Source organism: Hyperolius riggenbachi, chromosome 10 (genome assembly GCF_040937935.1).
Source record: "Hyperolius riggenbachi isolate aHypRig1 chromosome 10, aHypRig1.pri, whole genome shotgun sequence".
Taxonomy (NCBI): domain Eukaryota; kingdom Metazoa; phylum Chordata; class Amphibia; order Anura; family Hyperoliidae; genus Hyperolius; species Hyperolius riggenbachi.
Genome location: NC_090655.1, coordinates 187,933,489 through 187,959,376, shown reverse-complemented (window position 1 = coordinate 187,959,376; position 25,888 = coordinate 187,933,489). Strand labels below are relative to the sequence as shown.

At 44.4% G+C, this 25,888-nt stretch overlaps 1 protein-coding gene across 11 annotated transcripts in view; it reads left to right on the top strand.

The window, feature by feature from the left end:
- Window positions 1–25,888, top strand: part of KCNMA1 (potassium calcium-activated channel subfamily M alpha 1) — a 759,662-nt gene that overhangs the window by 348,344 nt on the left and 385,430 nt on the right. For all 11 annotated transcript variants that reach the window (XM_068255423.1, XM_068255413.1, XM_068255414.1 and 8 more), the window contains exons 4-5: window positions 7,683–7,776; window positions 11,536–11,647. In XM_068255423.1, the coding sequence (XP_068111524.1) occupies window positions 7,683–7,776; window positions 11,536–11,647 (206 nt within the window). The remainder of the gene's footprint in view (window positions 1–7,682; window positions 7,777–11,535; window positions 11,648–25,888) is intronic.

Here is a 25,888-nt window from a genome sequence, read left to right as displayed (position 1 = left end):
GCCAGAGGTTGCACACAGGGGGGCACTGAAAGCACAGAGGAACAGAGGTGACCTCAGAGGTGGACACTGGAGGCACAGGGGGGCACAGAGGAGGAACAAGGGACAGAGATAGCATAGGGCACCTACAGTCCATATCTCGTTTGTTAACCAGGGACTACTTGTAGTATTATACAGAAAATGGTGGGAGGGTGAAAGCTATGTCGGTACAGTGTAAGGACAACAGATTAAGAGGTTAACAGAGCAGCCTACAGCTTTACAAACTACAACTACAAAGAGAGACTACATGAAAACTACCTGCCTTTCTTTACTTAAAAGCAACCAATAAGCATAAAACAAATAATTGTCTACAGCACCCTCAACACCCCATAAGAGAAACATACGTTTGTCTTTTGTTCTTCCATTAGAGAAGGACATGTAAAGTGGGATATTTTAGAATCATATAGTAAGGAGTAAAATGTGCTGCCGTATTCATATTAGACATACGTTTTGTAACATACCATAATAATTACTCGAAGTCTCAATATTGGATAGGGCTGGCCATGTGACTGTACCCATTCCTTTACTGAACTCACAGTTACTTGTTTCATGAAGTTCATTATATTTTCTCTGGCTTTTTTTTAATAAGCTAAGGTTATCTGACATGGGATCACCCATGTATATTTATTTGTTATGTGTGGTTAATTTGCAAGTTAGACTTTTGTAAGATGGATTTTGCTTGTTTAGCTTGAGTCTCAACTTAACCTTCCCCATAATCCTTTTTCCTTTTCTAAGTGTATCAGCTAATGTCATTGTACATAAGGTTGGGCTTCTATTGTCTATATTTTGTTAGGTAATACTGAGGTAATAGGTAGTACTGCGAATACTGAGAAGTGATTGAAGAGGCCCTTAGCCATTATATTGATATAATTAAGGTAATGCTATTTGCCAAGGCTAGGTCGCTTTACAAAATTGTCTTTAAGGTACCCACTAATAATACAATCTTGATTGTACAATCAGGGTACAGTTTGCATGGATATGTAAGGTCGTCCCTCATATTATATAGAAGTTGTAAGATTGTACAATCAAGGTTTTAATGGTCGCTTTAAAAGCGCTGGAGAAACAAGCATACTGCATTGTTTCTGAATTCCCACAACAAATTGCAGGCTAACGTCTTGTAACTATGTTAAACATTTAGATTGGTTTAATGTCTGGTAAGAAGGTGGTGGAGGGTTTTAATTTTTGGTAACATTATGCTATCATACGTATACTATTAAAGTCATCAATGCATAAAATCTGACTAGGGATGGTCAATGGACTGCAGATAATTATGGGTTAATGCAGGATCATGCAATTTTATGCAAATATATGCAGTTTGAAAATTAACTAATGGAATCCCACTTCGGCTTCATTATTAAGCTGCATAAATAGTACGTAATTCTTCATCAGCAAATAATTATTTGCTTCTTACAGAACATCCCTAGTACTGACATAGAGTGATCTAGGACCTGTAGTATGCAGATACTAATGCCACATAATATGAATGTAAGAAGGCTTGTCTTCCTTCTTTATCAGTTCTCTGACAAAACAATTGGAAATTGTCAGTTCTTTTGAGATGCCACTCCTCTTATTGAGGTTGAAAGTGGAGTGATAACTCCAGCCCACCCAAGGTTTCACTAGACATTTCGTGAATTCTCTTGGAGCATGTGTCTCCTGTAAGCGAATCATTTTTTTAATCCCTTTCTTAAACTTTCTTGTATAGCTGTGTGTACTGTATATGCTAATCATGCAAATCTCTTACATTCCAAGTTATACATTTTGTCACTGTACCATTTCAGTATAAAATAAAGTATTGATTAGACCCTGTTTGGCTTCTAAGCCGATCTTTCAACCCCATAATCATGAAATCATTAGAAGTACAGATACATACAACCTTAGTACAACTGTACTGCCATACAGTGGGAACACTTGTCAGCATTAGCTAGACTGGCGTTAACCCCTGCTGTGGACTAAGCATTTGCTTTAAATGTACATCTATTAGCAATAAATGGAAGGTCACTTTAGTGAGACAAGAAATACAGAGAAGAAATAGATTTGATGCAAGTTTACATTGTTTTATTTAAGTCTCCATATAAAGTGGCATTAACTAGTCCTTCACAATTAAGAACACATGAGCAAGCCTCCCTGAGATACAATAATGTAAATGTATACATGCATTTGGTCACACGATAGTTCAAAATACACAAGACATAGAATGACCAGAGGTTTTACAGCAATACAGAGCATGCCACTGTGCCAGCCAAAAGTGGCCCAGTTTAACTCATCAGATAATTTGATTACAGCATAAACACCCAAAACAGTGGTGTATCAATAGGAGATGCAGAAGTTGAGAATGTGCCCGGGCCCCTGGTCCAGAGGGGCCCACCAGGTGTCTCCTTCAACTACTGTATTAGTTTTTCATTGGTGCTATGCTGGTAATTATTACCTGTATATGTGGTTTGAATAGTGGTGATTATTAACAAGAGGTTTTCCTCCTATGCTTACACCTCTTTGACACTACCGATGTCTTTGGCAGGGTTCGGTGCTCAATATTAATTATTGTGTAAAGTGCTTAACCTATTTTAGTTCCTGGACGTAGAAACTACGTCCAGTAACCATGCGCGCTCCCACGGCCGATCACGCTCGTGCACGCGCGTTCCTGGCCCGCGGTTCGTTAGCCAGGCAATCAGTGAATCGGGCTATGGTGGGCGATCACTGATTCCTCTCCCCCGCTGAAAAAGCGACAGCTTCTCTCGGAAGCTGTGCCTTTTCTGGCTGTTACTTCCCCCATGCGTCTCTCTAAGTGTATGTTACGCTTAGAGTGACGTCATGTAAACAAACTCATGGCCACCATCTTGTGGCCAAAAAGTAATACTACAACTAAAAGTAAAATAAAATAAAAATCAACACACATTTACATTATAAACCTATTGTTTACATCCCACCCTCCCAAAACTACCCAAATAAAATGTTTAACATTAAAAAAACCCCCATTACAATAAAAAAAAAAACATGTAAATATTTACCTAAGGGTCTAAACTTTTTAAATATCAATGTAAAGATGAAATATTTCTATATTTTTTTAATTTTAAACTTGTAAATAGTGATAGATGCAAAACAGAAAAAAAGCACCTTTATTTCCAAATAAAATATTGTCGCCATACATTGTGATAGGGACATCATTTTAATGGTGTAATAACCGGGACATATGGGCAAATACAATACCTGAGTTTTAATTATGGAGGCATGTATTGTTTTAAAACTATAATGGCTGAAAACTGAGAAATAATGAATTTTTCCGTTTTTTTCTTATTCTTTCTGTTAAAATTCATTTACAGTAAAGTGGCTCTTAGCAAAATGTACCCCCCAAAGAAAGCCTAATTGGTAGCGGAAAAAACAAGTTATAGATCAGTTCATTGTGATAAGTAGTGATAAAGTTATAGGCTAATGAATGGGAGGTGAACATTTCTCAAGTAAAAACGACGGAACGCGAATGGGTTAAGAAGGCCCAATTTAAAAGTCGCACTACAGCCCATGACTCCTTAGCTGAGCCACTGGCCACAATTACACAGAAACTCAACGCGTTTTGCAAAGCTGAGGTCATGTCCTCAGGAGCCAGTCATGGGCTAACAGGAGGGCATACTATGTTGTCACAAACAGATGTGTATTAGGAACAGTTATAAGGAACTAATATGATCTACCCCACAGCAATGGACCATGAAGCAATTAATAAAACATGGGGCACCATGCAGCACATTCAGCCAACGCTCTTCTGCACAAAATATTTATGTGTAACCAGAGCCGGCCTTTGGGGGGGGCAAGTGGGGCAGTCGTCCCAGGCCCTGCACCTGACAAGGCTCCGCGCTGTCACATACTACCAGCACCGGTCTGCCTATGACAGTGTTTCTCATAGTGTCAGCCTCCCAGCCGCGCTCTGCATGTACGCTTTCCCTCCCTCCCTCCTCCTCCAGGCTCAAGTCTTGCCTCTCTGGCCCGCCTCCCTCCTCCAGGGCTCCAATTAAAGATCGCCCAGCACCTCTCTTCCTCCAATGAAAAGAGAGGGAGGCGGGCCAACCAGCTACATCACACACACCACGAGGAGGAGAAAGATGAAGCAGCAAAGGCATTGGCAACAGCCGTGCACTGTGTAGCCAGCAATACAGTGAGCCTCCCTGTCTGTGACACACCCGGCCAGCATGGAGTGTAGGTAGCTCTCTGTATCCCTGTATTGCCTGCTTGTATCACTGCCCTGCAATCAGCCTTCTACCTCTGCTGCTCACAGCTGTAGTACTGTTCGTCTTGTCAGTCCGTTTATCTTGCAGCATCTGTAGTGTCCCTGATATCAGCTCCCTCGTGGCTGGCAGGAGTGATAAGTGCGACACTTCAGCTGGATACATCCTCTGTGTGCTGAGATGACATTAGCATTCCTGAGAAACATTCCAGAGAGACTCGGATGGGAGCAGGAAAGCTTTTCTACATGCAGGGTATGGGGTTATTTACATTTTCTGCCAAGACAAGGAGTGAGAGCCAGCATGACTGAACAGCTACAATCCGAGCCCATCTTTACAAAGATAAAATCCCCTTCACAGAGTCCTGCTGTGCTTTGGAAGGGAAGATGCATAATTTCACTTAAAGGGAAGGTTCAGGGAAGCTACGAAAAAAATAATCCACATCCACTTACCTGGGGCTTCCTCCAGCCCGTGGCAGGCAGGAGGTGCCCTCGGCGCCGCTCCGCAGGCTCCCGGTGGCCGACCCGACTTGGCCAGGCCGGGCCTCTTCTGCGCTCCATTGCGCGTTCCACGCCAGCACGCTGACGTCATCAGACGTCCTCTGGGCTGTACTGCGCAGGCTCAGAACTACTGAGCCTGCGCAGTACAGCCCAGAGGACGTCCGATGACGTTAGCGCGCCGGCGTGGAACGCACAATGGAGCGCAGAAGAGGCCAGGTCGGGTCGGCCACCGGAGACCACCGGGAGCTTGCGGAGCGGCGCCGAGTGCACCTGCCTGCCACGGGCTGGAGGAAGCCCCAGGTAAGTGGATGTGGATTTTTAATTTTTTCGTAGCTTCCCTGAACCTTCCCTTTAATAATGGGCTGTTGTGAGCTGCTCTGATCAGTCAGGCGGCTTGGTTTCCCCTTTTATGGCAGACATTGCACTATGACAATGGTAGAAATTAGATTGTGAGCTCCTTTGAGCACTCTCAGTGACTCACTATATACTCTGTGAAATGCTGCAGAAGATGTCAGTGCTATTTACATGCATAATAATAATAATATTAAATTGTAACTATGGTAGGGATTAGACTGTGAGCTCTGAGGACAGTCAGTGACATGACTATGTACTTTAAGTGCTGCGAAAGATGTCAGTGCTATATAAATAAAAGAAAAAAAATAATGCCCAGAGCTTAGCTCCACCCACAACTTCTTGCTTTTTTTAGGTCTTTTGTCCTTCTGTGCCAGCCCTGATAACACTAGCCAGCATTGTGTGTGTGTGTGTCCCTTTCACTGCTGATGTTGAATTAGCTTGTTGCAGCACTGACTCTTTGTCTTGCATATATGCATATATTTTCTTAATAGCAATTAGCACTGAGCACTTTACTTGTACCAGAGACGGGAGAAAAAAAAAAACGTTTTATACATACCTGGGGCTTCCTCCAGCCCCATGCGCACAGATTGCTCCCACGCTGCCGTCCTCCGCTGCCTACAGCTCTGATACTGCTCCCGTAACTTCCTCCAGTCATGACTAAGAGTAGTGCGCTCTCTACGTATTTCTCCGGCGGCACTGCAGTAGACAGTGACTTAGCGAGGGAGGTTCGCTGAGCGATCATCATCAATGACAGGGCACAGGGCAGTTGCATGGGGCAGGTAGAAGCCCCAGGTAAATTAAACTCATGTTTTGTTTTTTACTTATAATAAGGTTCCCTTTAAAAGCCTGTGAGTGTGGTGGTATGGCATATGGCCTACACTTATGGCTCTAAGCCCCGCATACAGCACTCGCCCCAGGCCCCGCGTACTCTAAGGCCGCCTCTGTGTGTAACATTGTATATGCAGCAAATAAATAACAATTTCTAAGCATGTAATTTTAGTGCCAAACACAAAAACGTACAGGTAGTCCCCGATTAACAAATGAGATAGGGACTGTAGGTTTATTCTTAACCTGAATCTGTCCAAAAGTCCAAACACTGTGCCATCTCCATCCACTGTACCTCCTCCATGCCCCCCTGTGTCACTAGTGTGCCCCTCTGTTCCCTCGTACCTTCAGTATCCCCTTTTGTGCCACTTGTTACCCCGTGCCCGCAGTGTCCCCCCTCTGTCACTTGTTACCCGGTGCCTGCAGTGTCCCACCTCTGTGTCACCTCTGTTCCCACATGCCTTGAGTGTCCCCCTCAGTCTGATCACTTTATCACCTCTGTCCCCTCTGCCCTTAGCTTTAATTTTCTCAAAAACCACAAGGACTTTTTGAAAAAAAAATTACTTCCCAAAGAATCAAATTTTACTTTTTCAGGCGGGTTGTTCCTAGGTTGGGGAATTCCTGTAATGCAAATGTTTAAAAAAAGATCCTTTCCATGTATAGAGTCATTCTGATGCCCCACCCCACCCCCCCATCCCCAATAATGAACAGTAACTAAAATGTAATAAAAAATTGTAAAGTTTATCGCTGGTACGCGGTATGTTCTTTATTATAAAGCACATTTCTGTTTCAGTACACAGTCAGCTATTACTTTAAAAATCAATAAACTCCTTATTCTCTGACAATCATGCGGAACCTATTCATTTGCACAACATCTGAAAATTCCTGTATTTATTTGTGCAACTTTATCAGCCTCTAACATTTTTCTTTCCAGTGAGTATTTTGTTTCTATGGGGATTGAGAATGTACATCTGTAGTGGTGTTAGAATACCAAAATTCTTTTTCCCAGCCTCTGCTGATCTTGTACATTTGCTTCCAGCTACCACTTTCAGCATCTGATTACAGTCTCTTGGCACAATAGTTGTCTGACCTGTATGCCTATACAACAGGACGTGGTAAGAGGCTGTGATGCCTCTGAAGTATTCTGTATGCCTTTTCCTGGAGGGATTTTATTCCCACTCAGTTTAGTAAGACATTAAACTTAATCAGTGTTACCACTGCATGGACACAACAGATTTTTTTCCTGCATGAGCAGCAAGATAGACTGGACAGGATTGTGATGTTTGGTTCTGTACTGGATTAATATGATTTGATTGACAAAAATAATGTCTTATTGTGTTTTGAAAATGTTTCTTGAACCCTCTAGTTACTCCATTTTGCTATAGTAATCTAGACCCTGTTTTACTAACTTACGATAAGATTGCCATGTGCAGGAAGCGCTTGGCAATTTTCCCATTACTACCACTGACAGTGTATAGTGCACTTTGCCTATGTAATGTAACCCACATTGCCTACTGTAAGTAATGCAAGCATTGCTAGTTTAACTCACACTACAAATCACACGAATTAGGCAACGAGTGCAACAGTAGTTATAGTAACATTGCCATGCGCTACATTGACTTGTACCACAATCTTACCATAGGTTAGGGACTCAGAGCCATAGTCACTCCACACATTTATAGTCTAAATTATTCTACTATGTTGTCTTTAAAACTGTTTGAATGCACAAATTTCAACGCAAATGTGTATTCTTTTACAGCCCTATTGAAACCTGCCAAAACTTCTACAAAGACTTCACTCTTCAAATAGACATGGCCTTCAACATCTTTTTCCTCCTCTACTTTGGCCTACGGGTAAATATACACCTTTGTTTTTTTATGTGGTTGATGTGTGTTTGTATATGCACTGTACAGTATATATTGTTACATGGGACCAACATATTTGCTCTTCACATAAGCAGCTACTTATTTCTGCTTTGCTGTGCTACATTTTGTTTTAAAGTGTCAGTTGTATGCTTATTTTAAAAGCAAACCAGAACTGAAAAAAAATAAGGAGATAAACATCTGCATGTATATTCTTAATTCTAAATAGAAACAGCGGATCAACTGTTATTCAAAGCCCTGGATTTTTAACCCTCACAGAGATAATAAAAGAAAAATGAATACAGTCCAGTTCTATGTAGGAATGGTACTGTACATACACATATATCTCATCATGTTACATGTCACTTCAGGGTCCTTTAAGTCTACTTACAATGTCTTTGCCATGCCATGGGATGAAGGGTTTAAATGCAGGCAAGCAAGCGCACTCCTCCGGTGCATGTGTGTTTCAGCAGAATAGCAGGACTATTTGCATTAATGGTACACACATAGGACATTTATAAATTGCCATTTTGCAAGAAGGGGTTACACAAGTCACTGATGAATAATGCAATAATTACTTTACATTATTGCCCAGAGCCCAATAATTTTAAAAAGTAACAACAGGCAAACTGTTGACATTTTGTACCCATATACTTTTGAAGTTAAATGACCTCTACATGTTTAAATTAGCTTGTCTGTAATCTCTGAAGACATTGCTAAAAAACACATTGCCACTCTTTCTGTATTGAGATGACAAAGGAAGTTACTTTGACTTACCACTTCCACTCTTATACTATTGTCAGTAAAAATGCAAACACCGGTAATCAGATTTTTTTCCTTCTCTGACTGGTTGTTCACAATAATGTGGTGGCCTTGTCTTAGTTAGTTTCATGTGTAGGCTGATCATTAACAACCAATCAGAGAAGTACCAATTGCTCACTTGATAGATCTATTGTGTGCTTCTCTTCGAAGTCTCTCTAAAGGTGAGTACACACCTTTCATGGATGAGGGATCGGAGGCGCCTCTGTACACATCCTGATTATTGACTGAGGCGGTCGTAATTGGCTGCATATGTGTGTATGAGGCTTAAGTGAGTTAATCACCTTTAATACATAGGGCTTGATTCAATAAGACAAATAGCATGCCTTATCAAAGTTAGCACGCCTTATCAAAGTTAACAAGCCTTATCAGAGTAGCATAGCGAGCACTACGAATCTGCAGGGGTTTAGGGTAGGACGAGTGGAGCTCTCCTCTTTGCCAATTAGCAGACATAAGTTTGCAATGCTACTCTAATAAGGCGTGTTAACTTTGATAACGCATGTTAACTTTGATAAGGTGTGCTATTTGTCTTAGTGAATCAAGCCTATAGAGAGCTGCCTTTGCAATATTTCAGTACAACACTTTATACTATAAATGCAGCAAGTTTGGAAGTACTTCATTTTTGGAACGCTTCTAATTTTATAATGTTAATGTTAAAAGTTAAATGTTAAAAGTTAAGTTTAGAGTTAAGTTTAGGTTAAGTTTAGGATAAAATTGTAGCTTTAAAATTGTGTTTGTACAACTAACCTAACAAGTAATAGTACATATCTATGTGAATATAGAAAATTATTCTGATAGTGTTGAGTAAATATAAGGAAAGTTACAATGCTAATCAGGCAGTCAAAATTACATTTACCTGACGGAGACCACACCTGAAGCCACAGCAAATTTTATGTTCAGCACTTTTTTTTTTTTTTTAACTCCATATATTGTAAATTAATTTGGGGAGAGATTATTTGCCTTATTTGTTATGTGTGTTACATTGTGTGATGTAATTGATGTAAATTACACTCAGAAGGGGGATGTTCATTTACAAAGTCAGGTTTTTTCTAACATAAGGGGCTTGATTCACAAAGCAGTGCTAATTATTAGCACGCTTGTGAAAAGCCCTGTATCACGCCTAAAGTTAGTTTAGCCGTGATAAATAGCACTCGCGCGCAAAGTCCTGCACGCAAAACTTTGCACGCTCATAGCACGGTGTGCGTGAAATGTCGCATTGCGGTGCGACAAAAAACGGCGCACCCGATGCGCCTATAAAGTTGCATGGGGTGCGACCTTAACGTCGCATGTTGCGACATTAAGGTTGCACCCCATGCGACCTTATAGGCGCATCGGGTGCGCCGTTTTTGTCACACCGCACTATGTGCGTGCAAAGTTTTGTGCGCAGGACTTTGTGCTTTTAAAAAACGGTGCTAACCTACTTAGCACCCTGGTTAACACGCCCAAAGTCTTTAGGAGTGCTAAGTTGGATAGCACCGCTTTGTGAATTGAGGCCAATATATATATATATTTTTTGCATCCACAAAAAGATGGTGAATTTTGTGGGGTAAATCATTAAAATATTTTAGAGATAAAGGCTGGTCACCATTTCAGTAAAATCAATAATTAAAAATTGCTTAAATCAATCATATGGGGGCTTGACATGAGGAAGTCTTCATATGTTCCTTGTTCCAAGCCACGACTTCCAGGGATGTCTACAGATTGTGCCACTCAATCCTGATTTCCTGTACTGAGGCCAGTAAGATCTAGTCAAGGAGATTAGTCAGCTGCCAACCATCTATTGTCCAGGAGCCAGTTACAGCTCAGTTTTTTGCCAATCAGCCATATTGGAATTTTAAATTTGTTTATATTTGGAATGAAACAGGTTAATAGGGCGCGATGCGCACATGGTGAGTTGTGCTCCATCATAAGCCACAATGCAATTTCCAGCTATGGCAGCACAGAGTGCGTAATTTAACCCCTTAAATTTTAAGGACATCAATTCCACATCCTGCTTAGTTTTCCCCTGCATTCTAGGACGCGATATTCGCGACCTGCATTTAAAGCCACTGCTGCATGCTCGTACGTGTGCCCCCGCCGCCCTCATCATGCTTGAGGTCTTTACTCAGCACTGTGATCAGTGGTCACCAAAAATGGGGATGCAACTTGCTTTGTGAGTGAGCAGAGGTGACGTGTGATTTTTGCAACTGACAGATCAGCACTGGATCTGTCAGTGAGTTGCAATGTATTGCCAAGAAAAGATGACAGCCCCCCCCCCCCCCAAAAAAAACCCCACCCCATAGAAAACTACCTAACAAAAACCTGCGCGGCACTGAAAAACCTTGGTGGTGAGTATATCTGCTTTGGAGCAGAAGAAACATGATGCGATTCCCATTCTCTGCAGATAATCTGTTCCCAATGGAGATTCTGAAAATAAAATTATATTTTGGGTAATAAAAAGACTGTTAGAAAATGTTGTAGAGAAATTGAAGAAGTTTGCTTAATTTTCTAATCTTTTTATGTTTTTCCCTGACTAAACATAAATGAAAAGGCTCACATTTGTTTCCCAAAAACTGTAATATTTCTGTCAATGCACAAAGTTATAAAATGTTATTAGCAGTTCAATCAAGGTATTGTAAGAAAAACGTGCACTAGCGCCGATGGCATAAAATAATCTAATTTATAAAGACAAACTTTAAAAGGAAAAAGTGAGGATTATCATGCCAACTGCACAATTTTCCTTTACAACCTGGTCTGTTGAAATAATTTTGGTTCAGTACATACAGCATTTCTGTAAACTGACAACGCAGAAATGTTCCTGTATAAACAGAAAATATTACTTAGGTGACCAGGAGACAGTTTTCAAGCCTACGACTAGTTTGTTTTTATCGTGACTTTTCATAATGATGCATTCTTGTTGGTTTTAACTGTAGCTCTATGATCTTTTCACAGTTTATCGCTGCCAATGACAAACTGTGGTTCTGGCTGGAGGTGAACTCTGTGGTGGACTTTTTTACAGTGCCTCCTGTGTTTGTTTCTGTTTATTTAAACAGGAGCTGGCTGGGTAAGTAAAATGGATTTATTTATTACCTTAAATGCACCAACTGACTAGTATGTTCCATGTTGCTCCACTTTAAAGGAAACATTTATTTGCTAAGTTTTGGGACAGTTGATCTTACATTTTTAGAAACGTGTGGCGTCCGTAATTATATGTAGCAATTTAGGAGGTGGGTCCTGCTAAAAAACCCTCACTGTTCTTCCATCCCTCCAGTATTTAGCAGACTTCCTGGAGTCCAGTGCATGTCATTAAAAGAGACGGCTAAAAGCCATATTTTAAAGCAATACCGAACTCAGATTGCAAGGTTTTTATGTATAGCTATTTTTATGGTTTTTTATTTATTTATTTATTTTTTATTTGTACATTTCAGGAAAGACATGTATGAGGATGATATGAATTTGTTGGTCTATAATGTACCCTTGCAAGACAGCAGGTGTACAGTCTAAGGGCTGACATTTTTATTGTTTTTCATAAATCAGTCATTACATTTTTTTTACATAGAAATTTAACATAGAAGGAGACACAGGTTGTCTAGAGTAATACAATATCGTACATCAACAGCAATCAATAAAATTAATTATGATTAATAGCAGTACAGATCCAGAAAATTCAAATTTTGACATGATACTATTCAGATTCTCAGTTGCATTAATCATTCGAATATTTAGTTCTGAAACAAACCGTGAGAACAAAGATCAAGGATTCAGTCATTAGATTTGATTACAAAACCTTTAACACTAATAGAAATATATTAAACTAAAAAAAAGCTTTCTTGATAAATTTCTTATAATTTTGTTGCTTCCACACTGAGGAATGCTGTTTTTTTTTTTGTCTTTTATCGAGCGGTAGCACAAGGGGACTTCAAGCCCGTGTGGAGCCTTATCTCCAGCCTGTGCATCAGTAGCGATCATATTCAGCTGCTAGGGCAACAGTTCAAGCGCCTCAGTGCTGTACAGATGTATCAATAGGCAGTGGCAGAGCAATGGATCTCTAGAGCGTTGGGTCCCTGAACTGTCGCCCTAGCAATCGCAACTGATCGCTACAGGCAACACTAATTTTATGATGTATTAAAAGGGATTAAAATGTATTATTATACTATTATAACTTTATTAAATGACTGCTGCTATTTGCAAAGCAGCAATCATTCACTCTTATATCGTGTGTGTACATGTGGCATCGTTTTATCGTTCAGGTAGATTGTATGCCCAGGAACACAGGAGGGCACTATTCTGGAAGAATCTATGTCCAGGAATGTGAAGAGGTTAAAAAAGACCAGATATGTCTTTCTGCAGCCAGACACACCCATAGGTAGTTATCCACAAAAGGCAGTAGGACGCTGTAAAATTCAACATGAAAAACATGAAACTGTGACAGCTGACTATCTCATTACATAGCAGGAAAGCAGTATGGCAGCTCTGGACTGCAACGGTGGCTGGCAGTTTTCACCTTTCCTCTCTGTGATAAGCTGGCTCAGTGGCAAAGGTAGAAAAGAGTATCCCTCTGGCCACATTATAAGGCACCTCCCACTTACAGATGGCAAAGGCAGTATACTGCTATGGCAATTTTCCAGGAAGCCTAGATTTCATGGCACAAGTGGTCATTTTTTAGCCATTTTTTCTGATATTCTGTTATAATTTCTGCTGCCTATGCTGATAGCGCAGGGTTTATTTTTTACACCAGAGGTCTACTTTAAGCTACATGTTCCTTTCAAACAAAGCAGTATGTGTTCATTCTAAACCTCAGCAGCAATCTTTGTTTGCCAATGATGTGTAGAGCACAGCAACCACTACATAGAAAAATATGTGATAAAAGAGGTGCATGGCCATAAAATTATTTATATTCCCTGATCGGTTTTCAGTCAGGTAGATTTCATTATTGTACAAGGTTGACCAAACTAATAGCGTGTGATGACCTTGAGATTGTAACAAGATCAGTCTTCATGCAGGATCACCTCTCTATCCCTTTCTATCCCTCCTTTCACTTTCTAACACTCTGTTGTGGATTCCAACGCCCTTCCAGATCTATCCACTTCTATAAATGTGTAGCTTAGGGTAGAGAAAGGGACAGGCATGAGGAAGTAGAATCTGTACATACAGATTGTGGAGCCCCCACGCAGGCATAGATAAAATACTATATCTACATATATAGGACATTACACTTCCAATGAGAGTCCCGAATGACAGCCAAGCCAGGAAAGACAAACCAATATGTAGGATGTAATAACAAGTCCTCCTTATAAGGGTAGTCTAATCTCCTCTTTCACAACGTTCCATGAAGCAAACAGTCATAAGGCATTAAAGATAATACTTCCAATCCAGGCTAACGACTTGTGTCTTCCCTAGTATTTGCACCATAAAGTTACTTCTCTTCTCATCCAGGGCTGGCTGGTCATCCTGACCATAAAAGCCGCTCACTGGCCCGCTTGGTGTCCCAAGCCCTCGCAAAACTCTACAAAGTACACAACTTCTATTAAAGTACTTGCTTGTTGGCTACACAGAGTGGGCAGAGACCAGATCAGAGCTTGGAAGTGTTATTGGATGATGCTGCTTCCGTTGATCACAACACAACATGATGTGTTTTGCCCATCACTTGGGGATTACACAGACATAGTTTTAAGTTTTATTCTGTGTGGAGAGGGATACATATAACTGGAATTTAAAATGTTTCATACCGTTCATTCATTTTAATACGGTATCTTTACTTTTTCATAGCTTCTGGCTTGCTTAATATAAATGTTCAGTCTAGTTTTAGAACGCAAAATACAGTTTATAACTATATAAGGTGCTTTGCTAGATCCTTTTTTTCTGAATACGGCAGGTTGTCTCATTTTACAGTATTAGTAAATCTCTGTTTAATGTTCAAATGACAGCTTGGAAGAAACACAATTAAAATCCTTTAGTGTTTTTTATCCAAGAGAAAACATTATGCAGGCATTTTCAAGAATAAAGATATTTATCTGAATGTTTTGAAAACTCATAAATAAACATCATGCACTATAAAGTATACAGTTTTTAATATGTCTGCTGTTGTATTTATTGTTGAGTAATTGTCCATCTGCAGTTTCTGGCTTTAGTAATTTCTCACAAATCCTCTTATTCCTCCTGCACTTGTTAATTTATTATTGAATTCCAAAAGAAATTGAGTTTGTTAAATACTTTATATATTTTATGCTATCCACTAGATTTTAACTTCCGGGTATTAATAATGGTCAGAAATAAGTATGACTCCAGTTGGGGTGCTGTGATACTCGGATGAATAATAATAATAGTGCAGCATGTGGCGTAAATCACTAGAAAGATAGCTGTAAAGAAAAACTACCTTTAAACATACTCATCGGTTGTCTTTGACTTTAATGAGAAACTCTGACCAAGAATTGAACTTTATCCCAATCAGTAGCTGATACCCCCTTTTACATGAGAAAGCTATTCCTTTTCACAAACAGACCATCAGGGGGTGCTGTATGGCTGATATTGTGGTGAAACCCCTCCCACAAAGAAATTCTGAGTACGTACTCTTGGCAGTTTCCTGTCTGTGAACCCTGTTGCATTGTGGGAAATAGCTGTTTCCAACTGCCAAAACAGCAAGCAGCAGCTACATCACTTGCCAGTAGTAAAAATGTCACCATGTGATAAATGTCAGAATATAAATCAGGGATTTAAAATATTTTACAATGTGCAAACACTGACTAAATCATTTATACATAATTATTGTAAAAATGAAGCACTTTTTTATTACATTATTTTTACTGGAGTTCCTTCTTTAAGCTGAATTTTTGAAGAAGCAGTGGTTTTAAATATTGTTCCAAGTTCCAGCAACTTTCATGGGTGATTTAATATTAGATTGTAAAGGTGTGATCACTAAAAACAGGCGACCCAACATTTACAAAGAAAGAAACATCCACTTGCATACATGATCCGATCCTCAGCAAAGTACAGAAACTTACCGTACTACCTGAATCAACACCATTAATATTGTATTATCAGTGTTGATCGGATACCTCATTATCCTATTCGAGTTTGGTCGAATTCGGATAGTAAACTATCCGAATTCACTCGAAGTTCGATATTCGAGTTAATCGAATATCCGATTCGACCTCGGATATCCGACGTCACTATCCGAGTCTGTATTCGAGTAAAATATTCGAGATGGCCTTAAATAGCTTTTAAAACTTGTATTGGAGGTCAATGATGCATGAAACCACCTTTTTTATGAAGAAAAACATCAAGTGATTATGTGGTGATGTTGTAGTTATAAAAAAGGTTAAAAAATAGTAAATTAACTTCATGAAAAGTGTTTGCATGAGAAGGTGTGTCCAAAATGGTTGTAAGTTGGAAGTCTTCATTTACGTCGTCTTCATCTTCCTCTTCTATATCTTCTTCTTCTATATCTTCTTCTTTTTCTTCTTCTTCTATATCTTCTTCTACTCGAATTTTCTTCATCTTCTACTTCTTGTATCTTCTTCAATTATCTTTTTCTTCTTCTATATCTTTTTCTTCTTCCTCTTCTTCTTCTTCTATATCTTCTTCTATATCTTCTTCTTCTTCTATGTCTTCTTCTTCTTCTTCTTCTTCTTCTATACCTTCTTCTTCTATATCTTCTTCTTCTTCTATACCTTCTTCTTCTATATCTTCTTCTTCTTCTTCTTCTTCCTCTTCTATATCTTCTTCTTCTTCTATATCTTCTTCTTCTTCTTCTTCTTCTTCTTCTTCTTCTTCTTCTTCTTCTTCTATATCTTCTTCATCTTCTTCTTCTATATCTTCTTCTTCTTCCTCTTCTTCTCTATCATTATATTATGTGTCTTGGTTTTCCTTTCTTTTGTAATATTTTAATAACACCATAGTTATATTTGTGTTGATGGCATAATAGGTAGGTAGTGGCACATTGCAAGCCACAGCGCCTTTTTCTGTGTACCCTGGCGGTGGTAAAACACAGACATCAGCAGGAGGAGGGAGTAGTTGCAAGTTGTAGTGTGGTAATAGCTGCCGCCGGTAGGAGAGTGGGTGGGCAGGTGGCAGCAGAAAATAGTTCTTCTGTTCTCCCTGGCAGTGGTAGCAGCACACAGACAGCAGAAGCTCAATGCAGCTACAGGAGGAGGAGTAGTGTGTGTCAGGCAGTGTGATGTGACTGACATAATAGGCCCTGGTTCCTAGCGGCGGTACCAGGGCCGTAAATAAACATCATGAGGTTCCAGACAGCAATTGGGACAGCACAGTTTTCAACCCGGACACCTCTAAAATAATTACAATTTTTTTTTCAAAATAATGCAGGCAGAGAGGCAGCTATTTTTGAGCGTAATAGCTGGTGGCGCATGGGCAGCAGCACCTTGTAATGTGCAGGCAGGAGGCCAGGCAGCGAGACATAATAGGCCCTGGGTCCTAGCGGTGGTTCCAGGGCAGTAAATAAACATCATGAGGTTCCAGACAGCGGTCGTGAAGCCCACATTGTGTCCAATACACAATTGGGACAGCACAGTTTTCAACCCGGACACATCTAAATTAATTAAAAAAATGTTTTCAAATTGATGCAGCTATTTTTGAGCGTAATAGCTGGTGGCGCATGGCCAGCAGCACCTTGTAATGTGTTCCCTGGCAGTGGAGACACAGACAGCAGGAGGAAATACAACAGCAGGCAGCGTGAGGAGGATGAGTGTGTGTGGCAGACTGGCATTTGGCAGCAGGCAGGAGGGCAGGCAGCGAGACATAATAGGCCCTGGGTCCTAGCGGTGGTTCCAGGGCCGTAAATAAACACCATGAGGTTCCAGACAGCGGTCGTGAAGCCCACATTGTGTCCAATACACAATTGGGACAGCACAGTTTTCAACCCGGACACCTCTAAAATAATTACAATTTTTTATTTTTTTTTCAAAATAATGCAGGCAAAGAGGCAGCTATTTTTGAGCGTAATAGCTGGTGGCACATGGGCAGCAGCACCTTGTAATGTGTTCCCTGGCAGTGGAGACACAGACAGCAGGAGGAAATACAACAGCAGGCAGCGTGAGGAGGATCAGTGTGTGTGGCAGACTGGCATTTGGCAGCAGGCAGGAGGGCAGGCAGCGAGACATAATAGGCCCTGGGTCCTAGCTGTGGTTCCAGGGCCGTAAATAAACATCATGAGGTTCCAGACAACGGTCGTGAAGCCCACATTGTGTCCAATACACAATTAGGACAGCACAGTTTTCAACCCGGATACCTCTAAATTAATTACAATTTTTTTTTTCCAAAATAATGCAGGCAGAGAGGCAGCTATTTTTGAGCGTAATAGCTGGTGGCGCATGGGCAGCAGCACCTTGTAATGTGTTCTCTGACAGTGGAGACACAGACAGCAGGAGGAAATACAACAGCAGGCAGCGTGAGGAGGATGAGTGTGTGTGGCAGACTGGCATTTGGCAGCAGGCAGGAGGGCAGGCAGCGAGACATAATAGGCCCTGGGTCCTAGTGGTGGTTCTAGGGCCATAAATAAACATCATGAGGTTCCAGACAACGGTCGTGAAGTCCACATTGTGTCCAATACACAATTGGGACAGCACAGTTTTCAACCCGGACACCTCTAAATTAATTAAATTTTTATTTTTTTTCAAAATAATGCAGGCAGAGAGGCAGCTATTTTTGAGCGTAATAGCTGGTGGCGCATGGGCAGCAGCACCTTGTAATGTGTTCCGTGGCAGTGGAGACACAGACAGCAGGAGGAAATACAACAGCAGGCAGCGTGAGGAGGATGAGTGTGTGTGGCAGACTGGCATTTGGCAGCAGGCAGGAGGGCAGGCAGCGAGACAAAATAGGCCCTGGGTCCTAGTGGTGGTTCCAGGGCCATAAATAAACATCATGAGGTTCCAGACAGCGGTCGTGAAGCCCACATTGTGTCCAATACACAATTGGGACAGCACTGTTTTCAACCCGGACACCTCTAAATTAATTACAATTTTTTTTTCAAAATAATGCAGGCAGAGAGGCAGCTATTTTTGAGCGTAATAGCTGGTGGCGCATGGGCAGCAGCACCTTGTAATGTGTTCCCTGGCAGTGGAGACACAGACAGCATGAGGAAATACAACAGCAGGCAGCGTGAGGAGGATGAGTGTGTGTGGCAGACTGGCATTTGGCAGCAGGCAGAAGGGCAGGCAGCGAGACATAATAGGCCCTGGGTCCTAGCGGTGGTTCCAGGGCCGTAAATAAACATCACGAGGTTCCAGACAGCGGTCGTGAAGCCCACATTGTGTCCAATACACAATTGGGACAGCACAGTTTTCAACCCGGACACCTCTAAAATAATTACACATTTTTATTTTTTTTTCAAAATAATGCAGGCAGCTATTTTTGAGCATAATAGCTGGTGGCGCATGGGCAGCAGCACCTTTTAATGTGTTCCCTGGCAGTGGAGACATAGACAGCAGGAAGAAATACAGCAGCAGCAGCAGCAGGTGTAATGTGTGTGTGCGCCACTTTATGTCCCCCTCTCGCCGACAACAGGGGCCAGGAATTCGCCTTCCACCCAAGCCTGGTTCATTTTGAGAAACGTCAGTCTGTCCACAGACTTGTGAGACAGACGAGATCGCTTCTCAGTGACGACTCCACCGGCTGCACTGAAGCAACGCTATGACACTATGCTGGAAGGGGGGCAGGAGAGCACTTCCAGGGCGTACTGCGCAAACTCGCTCCAGATCGGCAGGTGCTTGACCCAATACTCCATGGGATCAACAGGGGCAATGCTGTCAAGCCCGCTGAAGGACCCCATGTAGTCAGCCACCATGCAGGTCAAGCGCTGTCTGTGACCGGAGAAGGATGCTGCTGCAGGCACCTCCTCTCTAGTCCTTGGCAGCTCTACACTCATGTAGAGCTCATTGGTCAGAGACAGCAGGTCAGTGGTGCGCGTGCGCTTGCTGCTGGTGGATGCAGGCTCCTGCTGCTGCCTCTGTGCTGGCTGGACAGTGGGGGTGGATGGCTGAGGGAAGGCTTCCTCCAAGCGCTCAACAAGGGACAGCTGCAAATCCCTCATTTGTTGCGCACGGTCTCCTCCTGCAGGCAGGAACTGGCTGAGCTTCCCTTTCAGACGCGGGTCCAGCATCATGCAATCCAGATGTCCTCCCTCTTCTTCATCTGGATGACCCTTGGGTCCGTGCGTAGGCACCTCAGCATGTGCGCTGCCATTGGGAAGAGTCTGGCCACGTCTGCTGGCACATAATCGGCAGCCCCAGAGCCGACAGTGCTGTCTTCCTCTTCCTCTGCCTCCTGCACCTCATCCTCTCTCCACCCCCGCACCAGTCCAGCTGCGCTCTGCTGCTCCCTCTCATCAGCAGCAAGGTCAGGGACCTCCACCAACTCCAAGCCCTCCTCCTCAGAGGTGGCCTGTGAAGCTGCCTGCAGCTCCTGCTGGTCCAAGGCTGCCGCTCCCTCTTCCAGCAGTGCATACAGGGCCCTGTCCAGCACACACACCAAGGGGACCCACTCGCACCCCATTGCATGGTCCCTGCTTACCATGTTGGTGGCCTGCAGGAAGGGTGCCAGGACTGAGCACACCTGCTGCATGTGCCCCCAGTCCTCCGTGGAGATGATGGACGGGAGGTTGGTGGCGGCACGCCCAGTTGCTGTGAGGGAGGCAACTGATGCTTGTGCAACGTACTGGCTGACAGCCTGCCTCTGTTCAACCAGACGCTCCAACATCGACAGGGTGGAGTTCCAGCGAGTTGGAACATCGATCATGAGCCGGTGCTGTGGCAGGTGCAGCTCCTTCTGCACCTCTTCCAGGCTCGCTACGGCTGCAGGCGAGTGCCGGAAATGACGCACAACCTTCCTTGCCGCCATAAGGAGTCGGTCCATGCCCTGGTAGGTCCGCAGGAACTTTTGGACTACCAGGTTTAGGACGTGCGCCAGGCAGGGGATGTGGGTCAGGTCTACCTTGTTGATGGCAGCAACCAGGTTTGCCCCATTGTCGGACACCACCTCACCGACTCTGAGGCCTCTGGGGGTCAGCCAATTCCTCTCCTGCTCTCGGAGTGTGGCCAGGACATGATTCGCCGTCAGTTTGGTCTTCCCCAGGCTGACCAATTCCAGCAGCGCTTGGCAGTGGCGGGGCTTCACGCTGCTGCTGAGGCGGGGGGTTTGGGCTGGTGTGCCGGTGGATGGAAGCGGATCAGAGGAACCTGCTGCAATTCCGCTGACCCTGCATGGTGGCACCACCCACTGCGTTGTTGCTGCTGCTGCTGCTCTGACAGTGCCCGATGCTGCTCCCCCCTCCTCACCCCCTTCCACCAAGCTGACCCAATGCGCGGTGAAGGACAGATAATGGCCTGTCCCAAACCGGCTGCTCCACGAGTCCATGGTGACGTGGACCCGTTGACCCACCACGTGATCCAGCCCTCTCCCGACATTGGCCATCACAGAGCGGTGAAGTGCAGGGATGGCCGTGCGTGCAAAATATTGTCGGCTGGGGATTGGCCAATCGGGGGCTGCACACATCAGGAGCGCACGCATGTCTCTCCCCTCCTGCACAAGGGAATAAGGCAGGAGTTGGGAGCACATGGCCCGTGCCAGCAAGCCGTTCAGCTGACGCACGCGACGGCTGCTGGGAGGCAGAACCCTGACCACCCCCTGGAAAGTGTCGCTGAACAGGGTCTGGCGATGCCTTTTGATGGCACGGGAATCACTGGAGGGAGCAGAGGAGGCCACTGCGGACTGGCTGCCAGAACAGGCCTCAGTGTCGGCGGCAGGAGCTGCAGAGGGAGGAGGAGCAGTGCGTTTCTGACACACTCCTGCTGGTGCTGCTGGAGGAGGTGGAGGAGGGTGGGTGGCTGCTGCCGACGGCTTCGCAGTGGTGGCGGGTCTGCCACTGCCAGCTTCTTTCAACTTCATGAACTCCTCATGCTCATGGAAGTGTTTCCCTGCCAGATGGTTCACCAGAGAGGTGGTGCCAAACGCAGAGGGCTCCTTCCCTCTGCTGAGCTGCTGGCAGCACTGATTGCAGGTGGCATACTTGCACTCCACATATGGCAGGGTGAAAAAATTCCAAATTGGGGAGGTGAAGTTGCCCCTTCGGCTGGAAGGTGCTGCTGCTGCCGCTGGTCTCCCTGTGTTGGTGGTGGGGGGGGGGGGTTTCTTGGTGGCACTGGCAGAACTCTCCGCCTCCGGATCAGCACCCTGTGTGGCCTGCATACCACGCCCACTTCTGATCCTGCCTATGCCTGTAATGCTGATCCTTCTAGCAAGGCCCACAGACGCATCCTCCTCCTCCTCCTCAGAGCTGATGACATCCGTAGAATGTGCCGCCCAGCCTCTGTCCTTCACCCTGTCATCATCATCCTCCCCCTCCTCAAACATGCATGGGCTGAGGGACAGTCACCACTGTCTGACTGTCCAAAGCATCATCCCCCAAAGTGCCCATCAGCATTTCTTCCTCCTCCATTGCCAATTCTGCCGCAACAGCACTCCATAGCCCCGCTGTGCTTGGGGATAAGAAGGTGCTGAGTGACAGGGTGCTGGTGTTGCCCGCTGGGGCTGGAGAACTGCACTCCTACTCCTCCCCAGGCAGTGCTGGGCGGCTGCTGCTGCTCTTGCGAACAGGAGTGGTGGCGGGGGTGGAGGACTCGGTTTCAGAGCTAATGGTGGCCTGCTCTTCCACCATCAGTTCCACCACAGCGTCTGCGTCCTTCTCCTCAATAGGACGACTATGACCTGGCGGTGGGAGGAACATCTGCGCCACACGCTGCTGCTGCTGCTGTGTCTCTGCAGCGTGACTCCCAGCTGTTGGGCGGCCAAGGCGTCCACGGCAAATGGCTAATGGCGGAATAGCCACTGGTGCAGACGCAGAACTGCGCATGGTGGTGGTGGTGGCGCGGCTGCCACGCCCACGACCTCCTCTCTTGCCGATGCCCTTGCTGCCCCTGCCCAAACCGCGGCTGCCAGTGCCAGACATCGTATATTTTTAATATTATACAAATGAAAAAAAAAGTTATGTATGTAAAGGCGGGTGGGACAAGTGGGGTACTTTAATGGGGTGGGACTGGTGGTGGTGGTGGGTGTGTGAGGTGACGGACAGGTGTACTCTACAGCAGAGATCGGTGTAGCGCTAACGAGAGAGTGCGCAGTGCGCACACAAAGACCCTAGCTGACGCTCGCTGACTGACGGTGTCCCTATACACAGACTACAGTACAGTACAAGTCAGCGAATACACAATAGAAGTAATATAAAAAAATAGGACAGGTGTAGCACTAACTAGAGGATGCAGACAGCGCAGACGTGCACTGCGCACACAAGAACCCTAGCTGACGCTGACTGACGGTGTCCCTATACACAGACTACAGTACAGTACAAGTTAGCGAATACACAATAGAAGTAATATAATGAAAATAGGACTGGTGTAGCACTAACGAGAGGGTGCGGACAGCGCAGACGTGCACTGCGCACACAAAGACCCTAGCTGACGCTGACTGACGGTGTCCCTATACACAGACTACAGTACAGTACAAGTCAGCAAATACACAATAGAAGTAATATAAAAAAATAGGATGGGTGTAGCACTAACGAGAGGGTGCGGACAGCGCAGACGTGCACTGCGCACACAAAGACCCTAGCTGACGCTGACTGACGGTGTCCCTATACACAGACTACAGTACAGTACAAGTCAGCAAATACACAATAGAAGTAATATAAAAAAATAGGACAGGTGTAGCACTAACGAGAGGGTGCAGACAGCGCAGACGTGCACTGCGCACACAAAGACCCTAGCTGACGCTGATTGACGGTGTCCCTATACACAGACTACAGTACAGCACAAGTTAGCGAATACACAATAGAAGTAATATAAACAATAGGACAGGTGTAGCACTAACGAGAGGGTGCGGACAGTGCAGACGTGCACTGCGCACACAAAGACCCTAGGTAACGCGGTGACGGACGGTCCCTATACACAGACTAGAGTACACTACAGTACTAACTAAACAATAGGAGAATCTAGCTAAACAATAGAACAGGTGTGACTAGATTACAGAGAGCAGATACAGGACAGGTATAGCAGTAAAGCTGGGCCTTGCTAACTACAAAATAGTACAATAATCTATCTAACACAGAAGTAGTAGTACAGTAGAGTAGGACAGGTGAGAGCACAGGTAATTAGAGACTAGAGCACAGAGCAGGGCAGGCTGCCTTGCCTAGGCACAGGGCCTAGCTGCTGGCTGCAGCTGCAGCAGCACCAATGACAGTCTCCCTCCCTAGTCCCTAATCACACAAACTAAACTGCCTAAAATACAATCTATCTACAATACAAAGCAATACAGTTGAATATCAAGTGTTGGAGTGTAAAAACGCTTGGTTTAGAACACAATAAATGCACTTGCACACAGACAAAAAGCACTGGAGCAATCTCTCAGTACAATCAGTCAGTAAGTCGCAAGCAGGATGCGTGAGGCAAGATGGCGTCCGCTATTTATAGAGGGGGGCTTGGCCAGGCTCCCCCTCTGTGATTGGCTGCAGTCAGAGGGCTGGGAGCCCTCTGATTCGCTTGTGAGGACTCGAGGTGACGTCAGACGTGACTCTATCCGAGCTGGTGACGCTATCCGAGCTCGGATAGCTAAGATATCTCCGGATAGCTGCTTGCTATCCGAGTGCGCTCGGATAGCACAGCCCGGATAGCTAATACTATTCGAGCTCGGTATTCGAGCTCGAATAGTGAAAAAAGAGCTAGGATTTCTAAATATCTCGGATATCCTAGCTCTGATGAGCACCACTGTGTATTATAATATTTTTACCTGACATTTGTATCAGGGAAAATGTTTATAAAACACCAGCCAGAGTTTTTTTTCCACTTTTTTTATGGTTTTTAAATTAATGACCATGTTAAAAAAAAGGTCAGTGACTCCCCTTCCCAAGGCTTAATAACCCCTAGTCCCTTGTAGAGTTGGGCCGAACCTCCGATTTTAGGTTCGCGAACTTCCGCGTAAGGTTCGGTTCGCGTAAAAGTTCGCGAACCGCAATAGACTTCAATGGGGATGCGAACTTTGAAAAAAAAAAATATGCTGGCCACAAAAGTGATGTAAAAGATATTTCAAGGGGTCTAACACCTGGACCCCCGGGTGGAGGAGTGGGATACATGCTAAAAGTCCCCGGGAAAAATCTGGATTTGACGCAAAGCAGCGTTTTAAGGGCAGAAATCACATTGAATGCTAAATGACAGGCCTAAAGTGCTTTAAAACATCTTGCATGTGTATACATCAATCAGGTAGTGTAATTAAGGTACTGCTTCACACTGACACACCAAACTCACCGTGTAACGCACCGCAAACAGCTGTTTGTGTAGTGACGGCCGTGCTGGACTGGTGCGCACCATGGCGAGAACAGGTATGCAGTGGCGGGTTCACTGAACAGAACAGGTATGCAGTGGCGGGTTCACTGAACAGAACAGGTATGCAGTGGCGGGTTCACTGAACAGAACAGGTATGCAGTGGCGGGTTCACTGAACAGAACAGGTATACAGTGGCGGGTTCACAGAACAGGTATGCAGTGGCAGGTTCACTGAACAGGTATACAGTGGCGGGTTCACTGAACACAACAGGTATGCAGTGGCGGGTTCACTGAACAGGAATACAGTGGCGGGTTCACTGAACAGAACAGGTATGCAGTGGCGGGTTCACTGAACAGGAATACAGTGGCGGGTTCACTGAACAGAACAGGTATGCAGTGGCGGGTTCACTGAACAGTACAGGTATGCAGTGGCAGGTTCACTGAACAGGTATGCAGTGGTGGGTTCACTGAACAGGTATGCAGTGGTGGGTTCACAGAACAGGTATGCAGTGGTGGGTTCACAGAACAGGTATGCAGTGGCAGGTTCACTGAACAGGTATGCAGTGGTGGGTTCACTGAACAGGTATGCAGTGGTGGGTTCACAGAACAGGTATGCAGTGGTGGGTTCACTGAACAGGTATGCAGTGGTGGGTTCACAGTACAGGTATGCAGTGGTGGGTTCACAGTACAGGTATGCAACAGAACAGGTATGCAGCCAGGAACAAGCTAAGCCTAACTAATCTTTCCCTATGAGAGACAGTCTGCAGCAGCTCGCCCTACTCTCACTAACGCAGGCACACGAGTGAGCCTAATGGCCGCCGCTGCCTGCCTTTTATTAGGGGGGGAGTGGCTCCAGGGGCTAGTGTAGCCTAATTGGCTACACTGGGCCTGCTGACTGTGATGTAGAGGGTCAAAGTTGACCCTCATGGTGCATTATGGGGCGAACCGAACTTCCGCAAAAGTTCGCCTGCGGGACGCGAA